The 22,868-nt window shown below is 44.7% G+C and overlaps 1 protein-coding gene across 2 annotated transcripts in view; it reads left to right on the forward strand.

Moving 5' to 3' along the window:
* Window positions 1-22,868, forward strand: part of PDPR (pyruvate dehydrogenase phosphatase regulatory subunit) — an 811,642-nt gene that overhangs the window by 573,446 nt on the left and 215,328 nt on the right. For both annotated transcript variants that reach the window (XM_086945269.1, XM_086945270.1), the window contains exon 10: window positions 971-1,095. In XM_086945269.1, coding sequence (XP_086801395.1) covers window positions 971-1,095 — 125 coding nt within the window. The remainder of the gene's footprint in view (window positions 1-970; window positions 1,096-22,868) is intronic.

Consider the following 22,868-nt stretch of genomic DNA (forward strand, 5'->3'; position numbering starts at 1 on the left):
TTTGAAAATTTGAGTAACTGTTGCAAATACATGAATTTGTCATTCTCACGACTCCCACATCCTTCATTAAGAGTGGCCTGCAGTGGTATCTCCTCAGGGCGATACTGCTCCCTGCAACTCTGAGTGGTTCATGGTTTCTGGATTAGAACTTTCAAGACCCAAAACACCAGTCCAGTTTTACCAAGTGCAAATTTGCACCCAGAAAAGATGAGGCTACTGACTGCAGGACAGAGATATCCCAGAGAGCCAAGAGCCTCCACAACCCACAGACACCCTCAAGACCGCCCGCCCCATGCCCCGAGCCCTCTCACAGATGTTAACCGCCTGAGCAGAGTAGATGATGATTATCTGCTTTAAAGACCTCAGAATCAGGGGAAAACTGTCAAAAGGATCAGATAATTCAGTTTCCAGAAAATTATTTCCCATTAGAGGGACTTTAACTTTGACTCTCCTTAAACTCATGGAGAGAAACCAGACGTTCCAGCATCAGTGTCTCGGCGTAGAGATAACCGGGAGCTCGTAGTGGAGACCCAAGTGTGTTGTTTCCTTCTTTTTCCTAATTGGCACTTTTAACCCTCTTTTTTTCTCTCATTTTGTCTACTTTTCTCTTTCACCCTAGACCTTTCCCTCCCACCACTATTTCTCGGCCATTAAGATGTTCTATCTACCCGTTCACTTAACATGCTATTGGATTTTGTATGACTACTACTTTTCGGCCATTTTCAATTCACTCATGGCATGGCCCTTTAGCTTCACCCTTGCCTCCTTTCATTTTTCTTTGTTCCTTTTCCTCCATTACAAGCAGTCTCTCCTGTCTCAATAAATGCATCTGCCCAGCCTTTGTTTTTCCACCTTAGCCTTAAAGGTCATAGCCACACCACTTGTTGGTTATTTGTCAAAATCGAATTTTTCCTGGTTATGCTCTGATCTGTATTCCTGTCACCTTCAAATTCTCATTGTTTCTATGTAGGTTCCTGGCAGAATGGATGGTGTATGGTTACCCGCTGGATAATGTGTGGCCTTTGGACCTTAGGCGCTTTGGTGTTCTACAGAGTAGCCGCACATTCCTGCGTCATCGAGTCATGGAAGTCATGCGTAAGTACATTCCTGTGATTTCACTTTGAGAAAAAGTTCAGGTACATAGTACACTTTAGTTAAAAATGTACTGCCTCAAGTTGGATATTTTTGTAAATTCCAGGCGATGCTTACCAAATTTTGACAGTCACTTCACAAATCTCGCTTCAAGAGGGTATTGTTCTTAGTGGAGGTAACCTTTTCTGTGACAGTGATTGTGCTGAATATTAGAGCCAGGGAACACTCTGAGGTCACACTATAATTATTTTCCTTTGTATCCAGGATCAGACATGGATGCCTGCTCTGAATAGGAACAAAAATCTCCAAGTCAGAGAATATGAGAAAATGAACATGCATGACCATCACTCCAATTACATCTTCTCAGTCTGTACCACCTGCACTCCACACCACGTCCCACTTTTGAGCTTAGTCCAAGAGCTGACCTAAAAGGCAAATGAGAGCAGAAGGAGATTCTCAAACACAGTAAGTGTAGTGAAAAATAAAACAGTAAAGCCAAGGCAAAGATTATTTTCACAGAGTATTCATATACCCCAACCTTCAGCAGATGAACATTCAGGGAATATATACCTGCTTGATAAGGACTTTTCACTAACCACTACTAATAGCGCCTCATCAAGCCTTTGCCTCACAGTTTATCCTCATACAAAACCTATACTATCTTTGCCTATATACCTTGATGTAACCTTTTAAAATCTTTTTACCAACAAAGCAAATAAACGAAATTGAAACATTTACCCCTTTCTTAAGAGTACCCAACAATATCTAGTTATATGGCATTTCTAACGCTCAAGGCTACCACAATACCCTGCAGCTTAAATGGAAGAGCCTCTTGTGTGAAGGCATCATGTTGCAATATCTTTTACTAGATACAGTAAAGGAACTGTTGTATTGAAGAAAAAAGGCTCCTCTAAATTACTCCCTTTGTATTATTGGTGGGAGTAACTTCAGTTATTGGTAAACATCATTAGATTTCGTATTGAGCCATAAACCTACATAATACCTACATATTATTTTTCACTCATTTTTATTTTCAAAATTGTAATTATCAAAGCTTTTTCCCTTTTTTTTCTTTTTGAATATCAAAACAACTTATTTTATCAAATATCAGTAACCTACTTAAAATGGAAGGAAAGATAAGTCATCTACCCACAAACCTCTCATACAGCATACACACCACACCTTGCTGGGGGTCGCGTAACTAGTTGTATGCCTGGCATAATTTTGTTGTCTGGTCCCAGGAGTGGGCAGTCAAGGCATGCATTGTTAGCTGTTGTATTGAGTATGTATTGTGCCTCACCCACCGTGCTTTGCACGGGCTTGGATCGGCAGATATCAGACCCTTGGTGACCCCCTATGTCCCCGGCACGGCACTTCGCTCAGCCAACAAATATCTTCTCTCTGTACCTAAAAGCAACAAAGTCAGATGGGGCGAGAGGGTCTTCTGCTCCCTTGCACCTAGGATCTGGAACATCCTCCCTGCTGAGATCAAGGGACTAACTTCCCACTCTCTCTTCCGAAAGTCTTTTGAAGACCTGGCTTTTCAGGGAGGCCTACCTGTAACCGGCTCATTCTGCCCTCCTATCAGACAGCTTTTCCATCTCCAGCGCCTTGACGCCTATGGGCAAAGTCGCACTTTACAAGTTCTATCTCAACTCTCAACTCAACTCAACATGTTTCTCTATTTACTTATACCTAAAGGGACAATTAAGGGCTGCACTGTGCTTCAATTACCAGATCTGGAATCATCAATTCCAGATGGCAATTGAACCCCTACACATGGCCAATTACTAATTAATGTCCCCATAATGGAGGACCTCCATGAGAATATGGAATTATTCAGACCTTTTTTGTAGTTGGATTCCCCATTCTGCAGACAGTTCTGCTCCCATTTAGCACCTTCCCTGACAAAGTAGTGAATGGGAGTGGGGAGCCTATGCGCAGCCTGGAATGAGGAGGGTGTCATCGGCCAGAACAGTTTGTGGTTGTCAGTTAGGAGCATTGCATGCCCTGCGTGCCAAAGGAGGAGGCTGGTGAGGGAGGGGCTTAGCTTGTGCCTGCAGCCTCTGACCGATCTGTATGTAATTTAACCTGCTAGTTTTTCTTGCCAGTAAAATCAGGCCTGATGTTCCATCACCCATTAAATGTAGGTGCAGTAATAGCGCCTCTTGTGATAGAGATGAGCCAAATTCCTGCTGGGGGCTCATCATATGGGCTCTACCTGACCAATAATCAGCCCATAAGGTGAGAATTGATAGCCAGGTTAAAAAATTATTCATTTGTTTTCTTGCAGATAGATCTCAGTTAAGATAAATCATTCACATCACCTATCTTATGCCTGCGGAGCACCCCAGAATTACATCTCATCTCTTGGTTTATTTACAGTGTACATGGGAACTCTGAGTTCCATGACACCAGCAGACATTGTTTGTCGATCAATAGGCAAAAGACACACAACTCTACCCGACGGCAACCAACTCTGATTCCATCTCGTATGCAACTTTCTACTGGAAAGTGTTAGTCTTGGTTGGACAACTTGGCTTTAAAGCGCAACCCAATTCACCTTGAATTGCTGCTTCTCTACATGGATGAAAAGGCATTCAAGATTCAGCCATGGCTAAATTACTTAGCCCTGTTTCAATCTCTCCCATTCTCAACTCACATGTCAGATATATATTCTTTTAAATATTCTTTATTGGGTTTCAATAAGGAAAAAAATGCATAACTATTAAGTTCCTCTCCCACCTCCTGTCCCCCTTCACAAAGCACTCTTCACCCTTGTATAGAATTATATTGTATGTCATTTTCATTATAGTTCACTTTGTGATGTGTAAGATATTTTTTGTTCATACGAAGCTCCCGATAACAATGCAACCAGAATTTACAATGCCGCTTAGGAACTTCACCTGCTTCGAAAAGTTAACGTTTTATTATTCAAGAGGATTTTAGATCAGTGATGTTGTGTTAGTCCAATCCCCAAATGGCTCTAAGCAAGTGAGCATGTCCCATCAACTAGACGGAAAAGAGGGAATTTGTCACCCCAAGAAATGTTGTTGACAGTGATAGAAATGGTGCATTTTACAGTTCAGTTTCTCAAATTTAGTGAATAAAAAGCATAGATTGAAGATGCCGTTTTGAAGAGGTACGAATGAAAGATTCCAATATTCGATGGTCTTCACAGTTCTCAATTCTAATGTTTGCTTATTTTAACAATTTGTGTACGTTAATAAAATAAAGACATAGTGAAAAATCACTAAAAACACAGCTGGTAAATACTTGTGCCTGAGAGCTTTTCTTTTTAAAATAACATTTTATTATGGTTTCATGTAAACATAAATCCAAACCACATTGTGTTTGGGGCAGCATACTATGCAGATGAATATCCCAAACACGTTACAGCATTTGGACAACATCCTATTTAGCATTCACAGTAATAATGAAGGGCCCCTCTGCTCAGACACATCAAACTACTAGCCAGAAGGAAGCACTTTGACTTCTCCCAACTAAACTCCCCTACCATGTCAAAAGCTCCACCTCATATTTTGTTCCCCTGAGAGTACTCCCAACATCTAAAAATTAGTGTCCTGGACTTTTTTTTGCGAGGGTTAATATCTCAAAAAGTCACAGTAGTCGGAGTTTGCAAGTGACATAGCAGAGGTAATGATGTAAGGTGTTGTATAAGACTTCCCCTACCCCCAAGCAACCTCAAAGAACTTCTTAGTCTGCTGTATGTTATGTGATCAATTTTCCAAGATCATGTTATGCCATAGCACCACCAGCAGCAATGCAGATTTGTACTGCCCGGACATGTACATTTAAAACACACATGTCCATCTTTTTAGGATAATGCATACTGCCTTTAGGCCTCCGTAGGCCTGCCTTTAGGGTGACTTACAGATATTAAAAAAAGGGCTTTGCCATTAGGTTAAATAGAAAGTCGAGTTTGCTGCTTTAAACTGCTCTGCCAGCCTGCAATGGTGGATTAAGAGTCAACCTTTCCTTTTTCAGACTTGTGGTAACACAAAGAGTGCTGCAATTCATGAGGGACATTTACCTTAGAGCCCCGGGGTACAGTATTATAGGGACTTACAAGTAAGTTAACTTACGCCAATTGTGGGCTGTCCAATTAGATATATATATTTTACTAGCAGAGCACTGGCACTGAGGCCTGTTTGGCAGGACTCTGTGCACCTTCAGAAGCAAAGAAACCTGCAGCATCAGTCCAAATGTTAGGCGGTAATCATGCACAAAGAGGCTTTTCCTTCTCTTCAGAATCAGTGCCCAGTTCGTGTTCCATCTGTTTCTGGTGTTTCCATTTCTTAGACGTGGTAATGTTAGCTTTGACCATCTTTTACAAACCCAAACCCTTAGTGGAATTGAAAGAAGACCGGTTCTTTTCAAATGTTGTGAGTTGTGTGATGGCATTAAGGGGCTATTAAGGTGTAACACCAAGTGCCTCAGTTGTGTATATGAGAGTATATCTTGTTTGGTCACCCTCCTTAAATAAATCCTTTTGCATTAGGCATTCTCCTGTTCTCCACCTATTTCTTTTCATCCAAAGCAGGATTGAACTGTAGGTTGTGGTGGAAAGGAGTATAAGGTAGGGGGATGTAGTCAGTCCTGCCATTACTGCTAGCTTATCCTAGACCTCGAGTGCTGTTTTCATGATGTGTGATATAGTATAGATAGATAGAAAGATAGACAGATCGGGTGTCTGTTATTTAGGTAGCAGTGGCATGCGTCAGAGGGGCTCTGTGGCCAGGGCATTTTCCATATGAATCCAGTGTTTTTTAGAAACCTCTCAACTATTACATGTAAATGCGCTGCCCAGTAATAATATATGATATAAGAACATGCCGGGTTGTCTCTTTCTTTAGGTGACATAAACAATATTTACTCACTCTCACTTTACATTGCCCTTTATGAACTTTGAGCGTTCTCTGCAGGAATGATATTTCAGTCAACGGAATTGCTATGGAAATGGAATTGGAATAGGTAAAGTTGGCAAGTCAGGACATTCAATTTAATATCTGCCAGCCAGGATACATACAGGCCTTTCCATTGCCCCAGATAAGTGAGTATCTGGGGTTTCAATATGGGTCAGTTTCTTCCAGTCGGCTATGGAGGCAGACACGTTGAGACCCAGATATTTGATAGATGGCTTCATCCAGGCTAATGGAGTATGATTTTTTTAATGCCTGAACTCGCTGTAAAGGTATATTGATGGGGAGTATTTCCGTTTTCCCTAGATTCATTTTAAACCCTTGTTCAAATAAAGACAATGGGTTTATCAAGATTGGAAGGTTATTCTCAGTCTCTGTAATAGTAAATAATAAGTCATCTGCAAATAGACTTATTCAATGTTGCAAATCCTCAAATCGAATTTTAGGCTCTTAAATCTGGAGTCCATATTAAGTTGCTTTGTGCTTTGCCCAAATGGATCATCAGAGCATAAACAATTGACACACAGTCTGGCTTTAGACGCTTGATAGTTAGATACAGTCCACCCCTTCATTCTACACCCCATCTTTATCATTGAGAGGAAATCCCTTAAGAAGCTCCAACTGACTATGAAGCGCTTTTTTTAACTTCTAGTGTCACAAGTAAGGTTTGAACTACCTTCAGTTTTGCCTTTTCAATATGGTGGTATTCTGTCTGCCCTTAAAATAGCCAACCTGTTCAGTATCTACAAACGATAGTACTATCTTGTTTATCCTGTTGGTTAGAGTTTTATTAAAACATCCAAATTAAAGAGTTCCATGGCACAGTATGATGTGCAATCTTCTGTTTTTTTCTCTTGTCTTTGGAATAAGATTAATTTCTGCACTGCATCGTGACTGTGACACCATCATTCTATCTGAAGAAATTGAACAGCTGCCTGCCCAAAAACTGAGAAGGAGATCTACATTATCTTTATAGAAGGCCCAGGGTATGCCATCTGGTTTGGGGGCTTCATCAGTTTTATTACCAGCAAGATCTTCGGTTTCTCCAGTGACTTGTCTGACTTCTCAAACCAGGCTGGTTTTATCGTGCTGTTGCATGTCCATCTTCGAAGGTTCTCCGCATAAACTCTGGGTACAGCCCATTTAATTTTTTATAAAATTGAGCAAATGTGTTTCTCGTACCCTTTTTATCTGTGAATAACGCACACTATTCAAATCTAACTTGCGCTGTGTGATCCTTTACCCTTTTGAGTACGAAGGCACGGTGCCAATATTCTGGTCAGAGATCATGCTCCCAACAACGCATGAGCCATTTAACCAACTAGGATAGTCTGGGAGACTAAAAAATAATCTATGCTAGTGTATGTGCCATGAGCAGCCCAACATAATGAATAATCCTTCACCCTTGGATTGGCAAACCTCCAAATGTCAAGTAATCCCTGTTCAGATTTTCTGTCTTTTTCTGTCTTTTTCTTGCAGAAGACTTTAGTGTAGATTTGCAGATCTTTCAAGTGTCTGTGCCCATGCTAGGTTTAGATCTCCCAGTCTCCCTCTCATATCATATAATTCTCAACTATGTTTAGATGGAAATCTTCTTATTATGAATTCAGCCCTTATATTAATAACTATATAGGGCCTTACCCCCAAGGACACACAAAGGATCAGGATACACCTATTCAGGTCCCTGGTGGTCATATCATTATAAAAGATGGGCACCACAGCTGTTTTTATTTTAGTGTACACCCGAAACTGCTCCATGTTATATTTATGTGGCATAAGTTGTTTGTCTGTCTTCAGCAGATGAGTCTTGACATCACCACCAACCTGCTCAAGTTATATCTCCAGATATTATGCCACTTACTGGTGGAGTTCAGACCCTAACAGTTTGTAAAGGTTAATGTACTTCCTTGCATGATGAATCATTGTGCCCACTGAATTGATTATGTCTCTATCTTGAGGATAGACTTGGGACCTAGTTCCATCCCCCAATCCAAACAAACCATAACAAGTAATGCAAATAAAATTGTGAACCCTTGTCAATGGTCCTAATTCTTTTCTCTCCCACCCCACCCCACTCAACCCTAAGCCCCACACCAAGGTCCATTGCCGTCATCCACCCAACACCTCGAGCATCCATCACTAATAGATGGTTTTAGGGTTCCATTGAGATCCACCACCTGCTTCGCTCTCTTGTACCTAAATTGTAAGAAGAATGTACAAAACAGAATGTACAACACTCCCCTCAACCTCTTATAACATTTTATTATTGATTTGAGTGAACTTCCTCAGTGGTCTCACCCCCAAACACAATTGTCATCAGCATTGCTGCCATTGTCACTTCATCTCTGCACTATTTGTGTTGCACCTTTGGTTATGATTGTCAGGTTCTTTGTCCAAAACTTCATTGAAGCCAACAACATCCTGGACACCTCCCAATCTGTGTTCCACAGCTCCGAGACCGATCTCCTCGCCGCCACAGATGACATCAGCGCCCTCCTGGACCAAGGCCAAAAGCAGCTCTCATCCTCCTGGACCTATAGGCAGCCTTCGATACCATCTCCCACCGCAAACTTGCCACCAGACTCCACGACGCCGGCATCCAAGGATAGGCCCTTGACTGGATATGCTCATTCCTCACGGGCAGAACACAAAGAATAAGACTCCCGCACTTCTTTTTAGAATCAACAGAGAACAGATGCAGAGAACCCCTAGGATTTTCCCTCAGCCTCACTCTCTTCAACATCTACATGGCCCCCTCAGCCTCACCCTCTTCAACATCTACATGCACCCCCCTCGCAAACATCGTTAGAAACCATGGGCTAAACATAGGCTCCTACACCGCTGACACCCAATTCTTCCTCTCCCTCACCAAGGAACCCAACATCACCAGGCACAACTTCCAAGAACGGATGGAAGCCGTCTCAGCCTGGATGAAGAACAGCTGCCTGAATCTCAAATTAAAGAAAACTGTAGTCCTCATCCTCTGCCCCACCCCCTCAGCATGGGACAACACCTGGTGGTCCCCGCTCTCTGAAACTCACCCACCCCTACAGATCATGCAGGTAACCTCGGCATCATATTGACTCATCGCTCACTATGAATCGTCACATCAACGCCAGCTCCTTCCCGTGCTTCAACACCCTCTGCATGCTTCGTAAAACATTCAAATGGATACCCTCCAACTCCAGGAAAATGGTCACTCAAGCCCTCATCAGCAAACTGGACTACTGCAATGCCTTCTATGGTGGAATCAACAAAAAACTCCTCTGCAAACTCCAGATCATCCAGAATGCCGCAAACAGACTAATCCTCGATATCCCACAGCACAACCACATCACCCAACCCCTCCACGACCTCCACTGGCTCCCTGTTGAAAGAAGAATAACTTTTGAGCTGCTCATGCATGCCTACAGTGCCCTTCACAACACCGGACTACAGTACCTCAACAACCACCTCTCCTTCCACTCCACCAAGGGAAACCTCCGCTCAGCCGACCTCTCACTAGCCACCGTCCCACACTTCTACAGGAACTGAGTGGGTGGAAGGTCCTTCTCCTACCCAAGACTTGGGAACGATCTCCTCCTTCACCTCCGGCGAAGCCTGACACAACCAATTCAGGAAAGACCTCAAGACCTGGCTCTTTGAATGACCCCATCGGAGCTGTACACTACCTCCCCACCCCCCTCCCCCCAGTCCCTCGCGCCTTGAGACCCTAACGGGTGAGTAGTGTGCTCTATAAACCCCTGATTGATTTTGACACTTGTTTTGCCTTGGTGGAGTTACGGAGGAGCCACTGACGTCTCAAGTTTGTCATCTGGGTATGCCATGTGTTATATGTAGCCTCTTCCTCACTGCATCTTGGGCCATCCTTGTTGATCTGCTGGGGTCTCCAGTTTGAGCAGCTTCTGTTTTTCATTAGGTCAAGAGATTATGGCATCCTGATCTTCCAAATGAACTGCATGCCTCAGGGTAAAGCAGAAGTATAAAACTTTTTTTACAAAAAAGAAATCCGTGGATTGCTTGAATTAATCAGGGACACTGGTTATCACACGGGGCCCCATCTCAGTACTTTGTTGTTTTGCACACCAAGGCACTTCGGTTTGGAGCCAGCCATATGCAGATCAGTCTTGACTCTGCTCCAATTGGAACAGTCCAGACATGGGTCCTATGCTCACTTTAAACGTGGAACCAAGCTGCTCCCTCCTGAAGATCCTCAACTAGGGCGAAACTGTTCTTGGGTGGCTTGTGCTTCAGTTAGGGACAACTTGGCTTGGCAGTTCAATCTGAGACGTTCGTATTTGAGCAAGATCAAGGCTAATTTGAATATGGCTGGGGCTAATCTTAATTAATATTGTTGGCAAAAGAATGATAGACTGTGATGCAGCCCAAGTGATTGCTAGTGGCTCCGATTAATTCAGGCATCTCACCCATCACTTTTTTGTTTGCTTAAATGCAATGGTCTCCTCAGTGGTGGAACCCTTGCTCACTTTACTACTGGAACCAAGCTGCACCCAATTGAAGAGGCCCTACTAGGGAAAAACTGGTCTTGGGTTGCTTGCGTTCTGCTTCAGAAATGACAGGATCAAATTTGATTTGAATATGGCTGGGTCTAATGTGAGGTGGCATTGTGTGTAAAGGAATGATGATGGATTAGGATGCAGTTGAATAATTACCTGTGGCTGAGATTAATTCAAGGATCCTACCCTTCATGTTTTAAAACCATCTGTACCTGATCGGTTTACCCCTTAGTTCTCTGGTAAGGTTTTGAAAGGATTTCTGCCGAACGAGTGTGGCAGCTGCCAAGTTTTGATCTAGCCTTATTTCTAAGGGCGGGCGAAGCTTGCGTAGTGTCTCTACGCATAGTTTGAAAAAAAACTCAGTGAAATTACGCTACGCTCTGCCCCCTCCCCCTCCTAAATGAATAAAAAATGTAAAAAGAAGGCACTTGCCTGAGTGGCTACCTCCTCCTCTGCCTAGCCGCTCTCCTTCCTGCTCCTTGCCGTCCTTCTTCTATAAAAAAAAACCTCCTATGTTGTACGTCTTGCCAACATAGCCATTGAGGGAAAAAGTATTGTACAACCAGGAAAGTATTGCTCCCCATTTCACTCCCAACGATACCCAGTAAAATTGGCAATGCCCAGCTAATTGCCTGATTGAGCATGATCTGCAATCAAAACAGGGAGCAACATGAATACCACCCAACCCTAAAATGTCCCAACCGTCCATCCATCAAAAGAAACCTGATGTTTGAGGCATGTGTGCTGTAGATACACATGCTTTGCATACTACTGCCATCTAGTGTTGGGTCCCGATGTTTGCAGTTTTTTTTTCTCGAAGAAGTCTTTCCTAGTGACGAGGTAAGATGACTCCTCATTTCGGTGATAGTGCACATCGGCATCAACTCCATTGTTAGATTGTTTTTTTCCGCTATCGGGTCCGGACGTGTATTGCTGCACTCCAGTTCGAAACCATTCCTCGGGTTCCCCTCGGCGCAAAATCCTCTCTACCCTCAATGGTATTGTTTCAGTATGCGTTTCCACTTCTCCGCGTATCGTTTCAACATTGGAATCGGCCTTCCATTTTAAAAGTTTAACTGCACCCAGTCAACTCTCCATCGATGGATAGGACTCCATTTAATTTCTGTTCTCTGTGCCACACGAACTAGCCGCTCACCGACTTACATGAAGTGTGCAACTTATGCTTATTTACCGTGCACAAAGAAGAAAACTGTGACGCTTTCAAATCCTTCCGGTCAAAAAAGACACTCTGCGACCGTCGGGCTTGACGGCGAGACATGCAGTGTCAAAGCATCAAAGACATGCCGGACATCTTCGATGAAAACTCTGGCCAAGAGGACATCCAGGGATCAGCGGCAGTAGAGGAGGAAGACTTCTCCGAATAAGACTCTGAATCGGAGCTCGAGATAGACCTTGATGCTGAAGAACTGACGCAGGGACAAGATGACGTGAGTAACGAAGATCCCTTGCCCCCACAAACACCGAAAAACGTAAGGCTTCGGCACCACCTCCACCGTCTGGCCAAGGTTGGTACCGAGACTACATTTCCGACGCCATGCCTTCAGGCTCGGCTCTGAAACAGCCAGTCAAGCCTTCCGGTTCCGTCCTCGGGTGCCAAAAGTCTTCCTCAGAGCCGAAACCCTCCAGTTCCAAGCATAAGTCAGTCTCAGTCGAAATCTTCCATGCTGAAACCCAAGCAACCTCCGGAGCCGAAACCATCCGCGCCGAAAGGCCAGCCTTCGCCAGCACCAAAAACACTGGCTCTGAAAACTTTGGCACCGAAACACAAACAGCCCCCTTCGAATCCGAAAGTGGACACTATTCCGTTAACACCAGATCCAAAGCATAAAAGGCTACACGTTAACCCTGAGACTGGTCATATTTACACGAAACCACCTCAAAACGTAAGCTTCAAGATGAGTACGTTACTTACAAGGGTGCCATTAGGTGATTTGCCAGAGGTGCGCTTTGACGAAGTAAGTCTTGCTAACCATTTTCTCCTTGAGTTCCTTTCATAGGAACTAATCAGTTTTCAATATCCCATTGTAGATCAATGTGAGACACCAGGAGATTTCCCCTCCGTTGTTTTCCTCGCTAATTATCACTCTGTGTCCCCATTATTTACTTAGGATGTTACCACAAGCCCCTCTACCCCTGCAGATCATGAGACAAAATTCTGCCTAAACTGAAGTATGTGTCACTAATGTGCTGACAATTAAGTGTTATATGTTTTATGTCATGTGGTGTCTCTACACAAGTGCTTTTCGTTATGTATTTAACCACTTATTTATTACCAGGTGTCGCAAGTGTGAGTTTCTTACCACGCTGGCTGTTTGCACTAATTGATTAAGTTAAGATGCCGCATGTGTCAAGGACCCACCAGCCTGGCCTCGAGGCGGGCACGTTTTTAATTCTTTCTCTGCTTTATTTCCTCAGATAGTACGTGTCGGTGATTAACCGTATGTATTACGTGTTAGGTGAATACACAGTAGGTGTGCACCTCATTAATTCCTAATTATAAGTTTGCTTAGGAGCGGCATGCATGCGTCTGGTCCTCGTGTTGTCCTGAAGAAGAGCTTTGAGGGGACAGCTCGAAACATTTCAACCCAATACTAGGGACTCATACTCATTATAGTTAGATTTTCCCTATTATTAACTGCTGATTTTAGTCATACCAACTAGGGGAAGGAATAAAATATTAGCCCATTATTTAGGTATTTTTAACTTCTTGTTTTTCCACTCCACTTTCACTGCACTACACATTTTCCACAACTTAGTGCTCCTACGTAGTTCCGCAAGTCTCAGCATGCCCCAAATATGCATCAGATAGAGGGGACCCCAATGATAAAGAATGCCACCTAGGGGAAACCCTGGTGGGTGAGGGCACTCTAGAAAATAATTTTTCTCTCTGGAAAGAGGATTTTCATGCATGTTTAGTGAAACCCTGTTTTTTTCCCACAGTTAGGTTTTTATTCTGGCATTCCAGATTTTGTGAAACTTCGAGGGGTTGAATATCCCAATAGATCCATGGACAGATTATTTTATTTATTTTTATTTATTTGAATTTATAATGCGCAACAGCTACCCACAGTGTGTTTCCCGGCGCAAGGGAAAGACTGAAGAAGAGGACAACGCAGCAGTACCATAGGACAAAAGCAGCAACTTATATATTTATTGAAAAAGCATAGTTTTACATTTTTTCCAAAAACAAAATAGGTTGGTTTCAGATTTCAGAGCAATTGGAAGCGCGTTCCAATATTTAGGACCTAGATGGGAAAAGGCTCGACCCCCCCATCCTTGCAAGTATGAATCTTGGAACAACAAAGTCGCAATTTGCGGAAGAACTTAATGTGCGACTAGGCTGGTAAGGTGGAACAAGACTCTGCAAGTATTTTGGGGCCGTCCCCTGTTTGATTTTAAAAAGATAGCACAGGGCTTTAAATTTTATACGGCTAGAGACCCTAAGCCAGTGTAAATCTCGAAGAGCCTGGGCGGCCAATGATTTCCTCGGGATGTTAAGAAGTCGGGCCGACGAGTTTTGTACAACCTGAAGCTTATTAATGGTTGCTACGTCTGCACCGAGGTAGAGAACATTTCCATAGTCCAGGCGAGAGGTTACTAACGCCTGGACTACGGTTCTCCTAGTGGCATGGGGCAGCATCCATAGAGTTTTCTGGAGCCAACGCAAGGTGGCGAAGCAGATGGCGGCCACCTTAGTGGCCTGCTGCCTCATGGAGAGTTTATCATCTGTGAGAAATCCAAGTTTTCGAACCACAGATGTTGGCTGGGGAAGGGGTCCCATATCACTGGGCCAGTGTTGTGGGCCCCAGAGATCTTTATGCTTCCCCAGGATGACGACCTCGGTTTTGTCACCGTTTAGCTTGAGCAAATGCCTCTGCATCCACTCAGCCATACGAGACTATCCGGACTTCAGGGTCGATACACTGTTACTCTCACTGCTGGAAAGGGAGAAAACCACTTGGGTGTCATCGGCGTATGAAAAAAGAGTCAGCCCAGCATCCTCCGCGATGGTAGCCAGGGGTCTGACATAGATGTTGAACAATAGGGGGCTGAGTATGGACCCCTGCGGGACACCATACGCGATAGACAAATGTCAGATTACGCAATTGATCCCCCCATATGATACTGATCCAGACCTTTACCCAGCCAAACAATCTCCTCCAGACAGTGCATCACAACAAGAACTTATTGCCAGGGCCGCACATTACCATGGGGTTGAGCTGCACAAAGAATCACTAGAAGAAGATTTTTTGTTGGAGACTTTAGCTTTTACACACAGGTCATCACAGATTCTTCCCATGCTTAAAGGCATGATGCGACATGCTGATGAGATTTTCAAAAACCCAGTCAGAGCACGCACCTTGACTCTTAGGGTGGAAAAAAATATAAGACCTCTCCTACAGATCCTATATTTATAAAGGGACAATTACAGTTAGATTTCTAGTAGTATCTAATGCTCGTAAGCGGGCGAATTCTCAAACATCAGGAGATGCTCCTCCGCCTGATGAAGAGTCCAAATTAATTGATGCTTCTGGCAAGCACATTGCTGCTCAAGGTGCAAATCAATGGCACATATCAAATACACAGGGCCTCTTAGCCAGGTATGACAGGACACACTGGGACGAAATGGAGCAATTGCTCCAAAATCTCCCAGATGAGCATAAGGCTAAGCCACATGACTTAGCAAATGAGGGTAAGCTCATTTCTAATTCCTCTATACACTGCACTCGAGATGCTGCAGACACTGCAGCTAGAGAAGTCAACACCAGCATTCTGATCAACAGACAGGCTTGGTTAAGGATTTCGGGGTTTAAACCTGAAGTCCAACAAACAATCCTTAACACACCCTTTGGTAAGGAACACCTATTTAGTCCTAACATCGACCAGTCGTTAGAGAAAATGAAGACGAACACCGAGGTAGCAAAATCTATGGGAGCACTCCATGCTGCCTGCAGCAGAGGCTCCTTTTGTCGCTTCTTTTACAGAGGAGGGTCAAAAACACCATCCCCATATCAAAATACCTCCACTTACAAGGCTAACAACCAGTCCTCTCCCTCCAGAGGGTTTTTTGGAGGAAATTATAGAGGCAACAACTTCAAAGGTAGGGGTAAGGGCAACACCCCCGTAACTCCCCTTCCCCCAACAAACAGTGACTTGCCCATGCTTCCCCCTGATTACACCACACCTGTTTAGGGAAGACTTCAACAATTTCTCCCCGTTTGGCAGTCTATAACATAAGACAAATGGGTGCTTGAAATTATCCAACGTGGTTATTGCCTGGAGCTTACCAGCAATCCCCCAAACATCCCACCTCTGTCTCACAAGTTGTCTCCAGAACACAAACACTTACTGAAACAAGATGTCCAGTTCCTCTTAATGAAATGGGCAATAGAACCGTTTCCAATACAGTACTAGGGCTCAGGGGTTTACTCCCTGTACTTTCTCATCCCCAAAAAGGACAGTTCCCTAAGACCTATTTCAGCTCTTGGAGAGCTAAATCGTTATATACTGTCAGAGCACTTTCACATAGTGACACTTAAACACAGAGCAAACTTTGTCTACCCTAGATTTAAAAGGTGCGTATTTTCACCTTCCAATTCATCCGGCTCATCGCAAATACCTCAGATTTGTGATAGCGGGCAAGCATTACCAATTCAAGTTGCTTCCCTTTGAAGTGACCACAGCTCCCAGAGTTTTTACCAAATGTCTGGCGGTAGTCGATACTCATCTCAGAAGAACAAATTCACGTCTTCCCCTATCTAGACGACTGGCTTATCAAAGCCCGCTCTCACCAGAACGGTCTACGACACACACAGATCACAATAGATCTACTTCATCAACTGGGGTTCACCATCAGTGCTAAAAAATCTCTCCTGCATCCGTCACAGATGCAGGCTTACCCAGGAGCCAGTCTAGACACAGTCAAGGCTCTAGCTTCTGCCAATGTATCGAGAATCCCAATATTCAGGCTACGATTCTACAGTTTCAACCCAACCAAGCTTCTCCAGCCAGAGTGTTCATGCAACTGCTGCGAATGATGGGGTCTTGCATCGTAATTGTACCCCTTTGCAAGGCTTTATATGCGTCCCCTACAAGACTGCTTAGCACTTTAGTGGAATCAGTCGCAGGGTCAATTAACAGATCTAGTTTTGGTAGACGTCTGTACCCATCGCTCTCTGCAGTGGTGGAACCCAAAAAACTTGCCAACAGGCCGGCCTTTCATCGACCCTATTCCACAAATCGTGCTCACAGCAGACGCATCTCCAACAGGTTGGGGGGCTCATCTCAAGGGTTACACAATACAAGGCCTGTGGAGCAACAAGCACAAGGCTCTCCAGTTACATAGAGCTTTTCACAGCTTTTCAAACTCACCTCATCACAAACACTTTCCTAATCCGAGTTGGCAACATGACAGCAATGTATTCTGTGAAAAGGCGAGGGGCACACACTCTCCAACTGTCAACACTTGCTCAAACGATTTGGAGGTGGGCAAGCCATCACAAGATTAGTCTTCTTGCAGAACATCTCCCAGGAGTAAACAATCTAATTGGCGACCTCCTCAGCAGAAGAAGACAGGAAATTCACGATTGGGAACTTCATCTCCAAGTTCTCCTTCCCTATTTTCAACAATAGGGTTTTCCACAAATAGAAATTAGTTGTGGGAGAGGCACTCCTATTTAGATCGACAATTTATAAATCTTTACAATAATTGTTCTATGCGTGCTGTAGAGGTAGACGCAATGCCCATACTGCGCCAGTAAGTCAAAACATAACTGAATCAAGCGGAACTGCTTGCCCTCTGCACACTGTTGCAATTCCCCATTGGGTTTTACACCATATTCAAGATATGAATAATTAATTGTTCAAGATAAAAAAAAAACGTAAACTGTATAGAATTCATTCAATGTATATTTTTACTTATTCAAAGTCTTATTCATCATGTTCATGCGTTGTAAAAAGATACAACAATTTCATTTGATCTTGATGTTACAATCACATCAAACAATAGGTTATTTAATTCATCTTACAAGTTTCCCTGCCCAATGCATTTCGGGCCCCACGGCCCTTTGTCAGGGGCGGTACCTGAAATGACAAACATAAAACATACTTTCACTCCATTGGTAGGTCTATCGCTGTACAGTTGAATAATTCACCACAGTAACTGATTAATATTACAAGGGTATTCTCATATATGTGAAATGATGAATTCAGGGGGAAAAGAAACCAAAAGAATCATGCAGGAAATCATGGCTAGCAGTAAAGCTGCACATTGTGTAGGCAATAACTCACTTGTAAAAATAACTGGCGGAAAGGAATATAGTATGTGCGATGTCCAGTGAGCAGAACGCGGTGCTCCCGGTCTGACGTTCCGAGGTGCTAAAAAAATAACGGAGAACAGAGATATGACCGGAATGAATGGGTGTAAGTGCGAATGGTTGCGTAAGAAATTAAAGCGTCACACTCACATAGGCTGTACTGTGACGGCAGGATATAATGAAAACACGAGTCAAATGTTGATCCTGTTCGGAACTGATATACTAAACCTGTGAACGCACAAAACACACAAAAACCTCAGTGATCCGTCCCGCTTCTTTGCAATAACAGTTTGTCTCAAAGAAACTCATGACCATGCTCAACAACTTTACTAAAAACGTGTCCAACTACAAGTTAAGTAAAAAACGCTCTGATTGACTGTCAACCCGTCTGTCTAAAACTAACCTTTTTAAATCCAAGATGGCTCATGGACTCTGATCAAATGCTCGTAGTGCTAGTTCGAAGTTGACCCGACTATCTACAAAAAATAACAGCATGTCTGAAAATAAAATCCTAAGTATACAACAACCCTCTTTCTAAAGGTAATACGATATACCTGAAAACAGCCGGTAGCGGTTGAAAATTAGCCTATTTTCAACCGCTACCGACTGTTTTCAGGTATATCGTATTACCTTTAGAAAGAGGGTTGTTGTATACTTAGGATTTTATTTTCAGACATGCTGTTATTTTTACTAAGTGCCTTCATCAGGGGAAAATCTGAAAAAAATAAACAAATGAAATAATGTAAATGTCCGTGTTTGTTGTGCAACATGGCGGCTTGTGTGTGTTATTATTAACTTTTTCATACCTGATTCTGTTGCCCTATATCCAAAATATGGCCTCTTATATACCACGAGTACCGAAAAGTATCTGTAAACACAAGTGTAGAAAGCACCATTATAGTTGTCTCGCTTCGTAGCGAGTTACAAACTAAGTTTGTCTACAATCTCGTAAAAACGTCATATTTGCCTACCTTATTCGAATATCAAGTGTAAAGACACTGTGAAAATAAAATATGCGTATTTAGAAAAACGTGCTTGTTTAGAAAAACATGATTACGTTGATGTGTTTGAATTTTAACACTTCATGATATGATTAGCGTACCTTTTTCGTATGAGTCGTCTCACTGTCCTGCAATGATACCGAAAAGAGTGTGTCAAAATGCTGCCTAATTTAAGCATTGAATAACCGCCTGAACACGAAAGAATACAGCCCGTACGTTGATGTGTTTGAATTTTAACACTTCATGATATGATTAGCGTACCTTTTTCGTATGAGTCGTCTCGCTATCCTGCAATGATACCGAAAAGAGTGTATCAAAATACTGCCAACTCTAAGCATTGATTCACCGCCTAAACACGAAACAAATGCAGCTCGTACCTTGTTATCTTTGCGTGATCTTTCAAAAAGTAAACGCCATCCTGTTCCGACCGATGCCGATGGGTGTTCCGTTCTTTCCCGCGTTCACGTTTTAAACACTCATCTTTGTGTTTATCAAAAATAAACGACGGACTAGGTCATTCGAGGTCGCTTTTTTGTGAGCGCCATCTTAGAATAATAAAGAAGCGTAAGCAATGAGTTATTTGCTCTGCTTTTATCGGACATGTATACTATATGACTGGGGATACTCGTGAACCCAGCGGATAGCGCACTGCAAGGACGCGCTCACCGGATTCAGCAACAGCCGACAGCGGACCTCGCCGCACCCGCTCCGCGGGTGCCGCATCGCCGGTCCTAGTGAGGGGCATCAGCCCAGGACACCAAGGGGGAAGACTGTTTCTCGTTTGTGGCTGAGGGCTGCAGGGCTGCGAGCGTCAGGGACTCCATTACCCAGGAGTCCCTGCTAGACCGGCAACAACTTCCGGTCCGCTCTCCCTGGCGGCCGGCCCACCGCCCACCTGAGGACCCTTTAAACCCCTACCTGCACAACCATCAGTGGGATACTCGTGAACCCAGCGGATAGCGCACTGCAAGGACGCGCTCACCGGATTCAGCAACAGCCGACAGCGGACCTCGCCGCACCCGCTCCGCGGGTGCCGCATCGCCGGTCCTAGTGAGGGGCATCAGCCCAGGACACCAAGGGGGAAGACTGTTTCTCGTTTGTGGCTGAGGGCTGCAGGGCTGCGAGCGTCAGGGACTCCATTACCCAGGAGTCCCTGCTAGACCGGCAACAACTTCCGGTCCGCTCTCCCTGGCGGCCCGCCCACTGCCCACCTGAGGACCCTTTAAACCCCTACCTGCACAACCATCAGTGGGATACTCGTGAACCCAGCGGATAGCGCACTGCAAGGACGCGCTCACCGGATTCAGCAACAGCCGACAGCGGACCTCGCCGCACCCGCTCCGCGGGTGCCGCATCGCCGGTCCTAGTGAGGGGCATCAGCCCAGGACACCAAGGGGGAAGACTGTTTCTCGTTTGTGGCTGAGGGCTGCAGGGCTGCGAGCGTCAGGGACTCCATTACCCAGGAGTCCCTGCTAGACCGGCAACAACTTCCGGTCCGCTCTCCCTGGCGGCCCGCCCACCTCCCTGAACGCAGGTATAACTGGGACCAACCCTCCCGCAGCGCGGGACGCAGCCCGGAGCAAAGACCGGGCTAAGAGCGGGCCGTTTGAGGCCGTTCGAGGACGGCAGCGGACGGCCCTGGCCCACCCCCCTTATTGCTCCCAACCTGCTTATTGTATCACCGCACAGATATAGGCCAGCTCAAACAGTAACATCTGAATTAGTAAGTTGAGTAGCGACCCTTTTCCCACCTTAAGCACCATGAGCACTAGGGTGACACGCAGCAAGGCCTCCAAAGGTGGTTCACAAATCTGTGGCCCCATGGATGACTTCATTACCCGCACAAATATTGCCATAGATGAGGAAATATCCAAACTTCAAACCCGGGTATCCCTAGAATTAGTAGCTGCACGAAGGTTGTCCCAAGTTATTGCACTCTCAAAAAAATCATCCTTAGGCCATATAGCCTCTTCTGTCACTCCAGAACGCCCTGTCCGCTCTAATAGTATCATCACTCATGCCGATGTACACCAGCCCCCGATCCTTCCTACCCTCACTCCGCCCTTAGAGCAACTACGTATTGTAGAAGGGACAAACTGCCCTGCACCTTCTCATGCCCAGACTCCTGCCCTCAATCCACCTCCCCAAGTATTCCCAATCACTTCCTGCGTTAGCGGTACACAACCTAAAAGAAAACGCCAATCACGCTCAGCCTATTCTCGTAAAAAGGCAAAAGTGGCAGTCTCTCACCACTTAACAATGACTAACGCTCCGGCATGTAATGTTTTACCTGAGTGTTCCTCGAGCACACAGCCATCATGCCAAAGCAAGGGAGAGGGTCCTGTTATCACCACCCTAGAAGACCCGGGTAGGAATGATAAGGAATTTATAGACCAAGTCTGGGAAACATTACAAAAACTTCTCTCACCACTCGACTTAAGATTGTCGAGGATAGAAAACAATCTACTCGAGATGGAGAAGAGCATTATTGCTCTGGCCACTCTCGGCCTGAGAAGTCTTGAAAACCAGGGCTTGTCCCCAACTGACCCACATTCGTCAGCTCCTGTCTCGCAAGTTGAGCAGCACCCCCTACCAGCGCCTGTTGCTGTAAGGCCTGTTCCTAAACCGAGGACTGTGGCCGTGGACCAAGTTTCCATAACCACAAAACCTCAGGCCTCCAAACCACAGATTCCCATACGGAACTCCAAGCCTCATAAAGCAAATTTAAATCTGGGAGTACCCACTAGACCCCATCCTGTTGAAACCCAGGGCCCTCGTCCAAAAGATAATTTTAGAGGAGGCTACATAGACCTTCCCCCAGAGGCCAATGACTACGTGGTCGTGTTGACAGGCGTTCCTGTGATCGACATTGACCAACACGAAAACCACTGGTCATTGAAAAATAAAATTATGCATTGGCTCAACGTCAACAGGCCGATTCCCAATGGTAGAAGAAGCCGAGTAATGATGGTCCGTAGAACACCCTGGGTGGGTTTAACAAAGAAATCTAAGCCAGGGGACTGTGTAGTTGTGACTTTCGACGACCCACACACGGCACACCACATATGTTCCTGGCCAACCAGCGAAGATTCCTTAGTCATACCAAGGCCGCTATCCTATTTTTACCCTCCACGTCAAGTCCACACCCAAGTAGATAACTGGTCTTTGGTGCAGCATCACCCATGGAACACCCATCCTAGGAGGCAAAAGAATACTCTTTTACACTGGAATGGCCTCTCAACCTACAATAGATTTGGTGGCCTAGAGGAGGTCGATTGACTCTCTATGCTCCCCGTCTGCCCACATCTGGAAAAAGCAACGACACCTCAGGATGTAGACATCGTAGAAAATCCAACCCATGCCCTTCTAACTAGCCAAGGTGGGCCTCTGAACAGCTTGCCCTGTGACATGGAACCAACTAAAATGATTATTCTAGACTGCAAAAGAGTGGAAATGAGGACAGATCCACTCTGTTTGATCCCCCCTCCTCCTGCACAACCTAATTTAATGGAGATCGACCCGCCTGATAGAGCCGTAACCCCAGCTTTCCTCCAGACTGAGATTCTTCCAAGACCAACTGTATCGGCTGTGGTAAACCCTCCTTTACCTACCCTTTCACCTAAAAACCTCACATCTGGTGAACCTTTACTGAAGATCCTAAGCTGGAATGTGGCTGGTCTCGCACGCAACTTTGATACCCCGGAATGGAATACCTTCCTGGCACCTTATGACATTTGTTTGCTACAGGAAACATGGTGCCAGGAACCAAGACACAGAGTGGGTTTTTCGACCTTCTATGTCCCGGCTGTACATCATCAAGGTTCTAAAGGACGCCCTTCCGGCGGTCTTCTTATTTGGATCAGCATAGCACTAGATCTCAGTGTTTCCCAAAGGACCACTCAAACACCTGACCTTCAATGGATAACACTACACTATAAAGGGGGAAGGAAATTAGAACTATTCAACCTCTACCTAAGG

Source organism: Lissotriton vulgaris, chromosome 12, assembly GCF_964263255.1.
Source record: "Lissotriton vulgaris chromosome 12, aLisVul1.2, whole genome shotgun sequence".
In the NCBI taxonomy this organism is placed as follows: Eukaryota; Metazoa; Chordata; class Amphibia; order Caudata; family Salamandridae; genus Lissotriton; species Lissotriton vulgaris.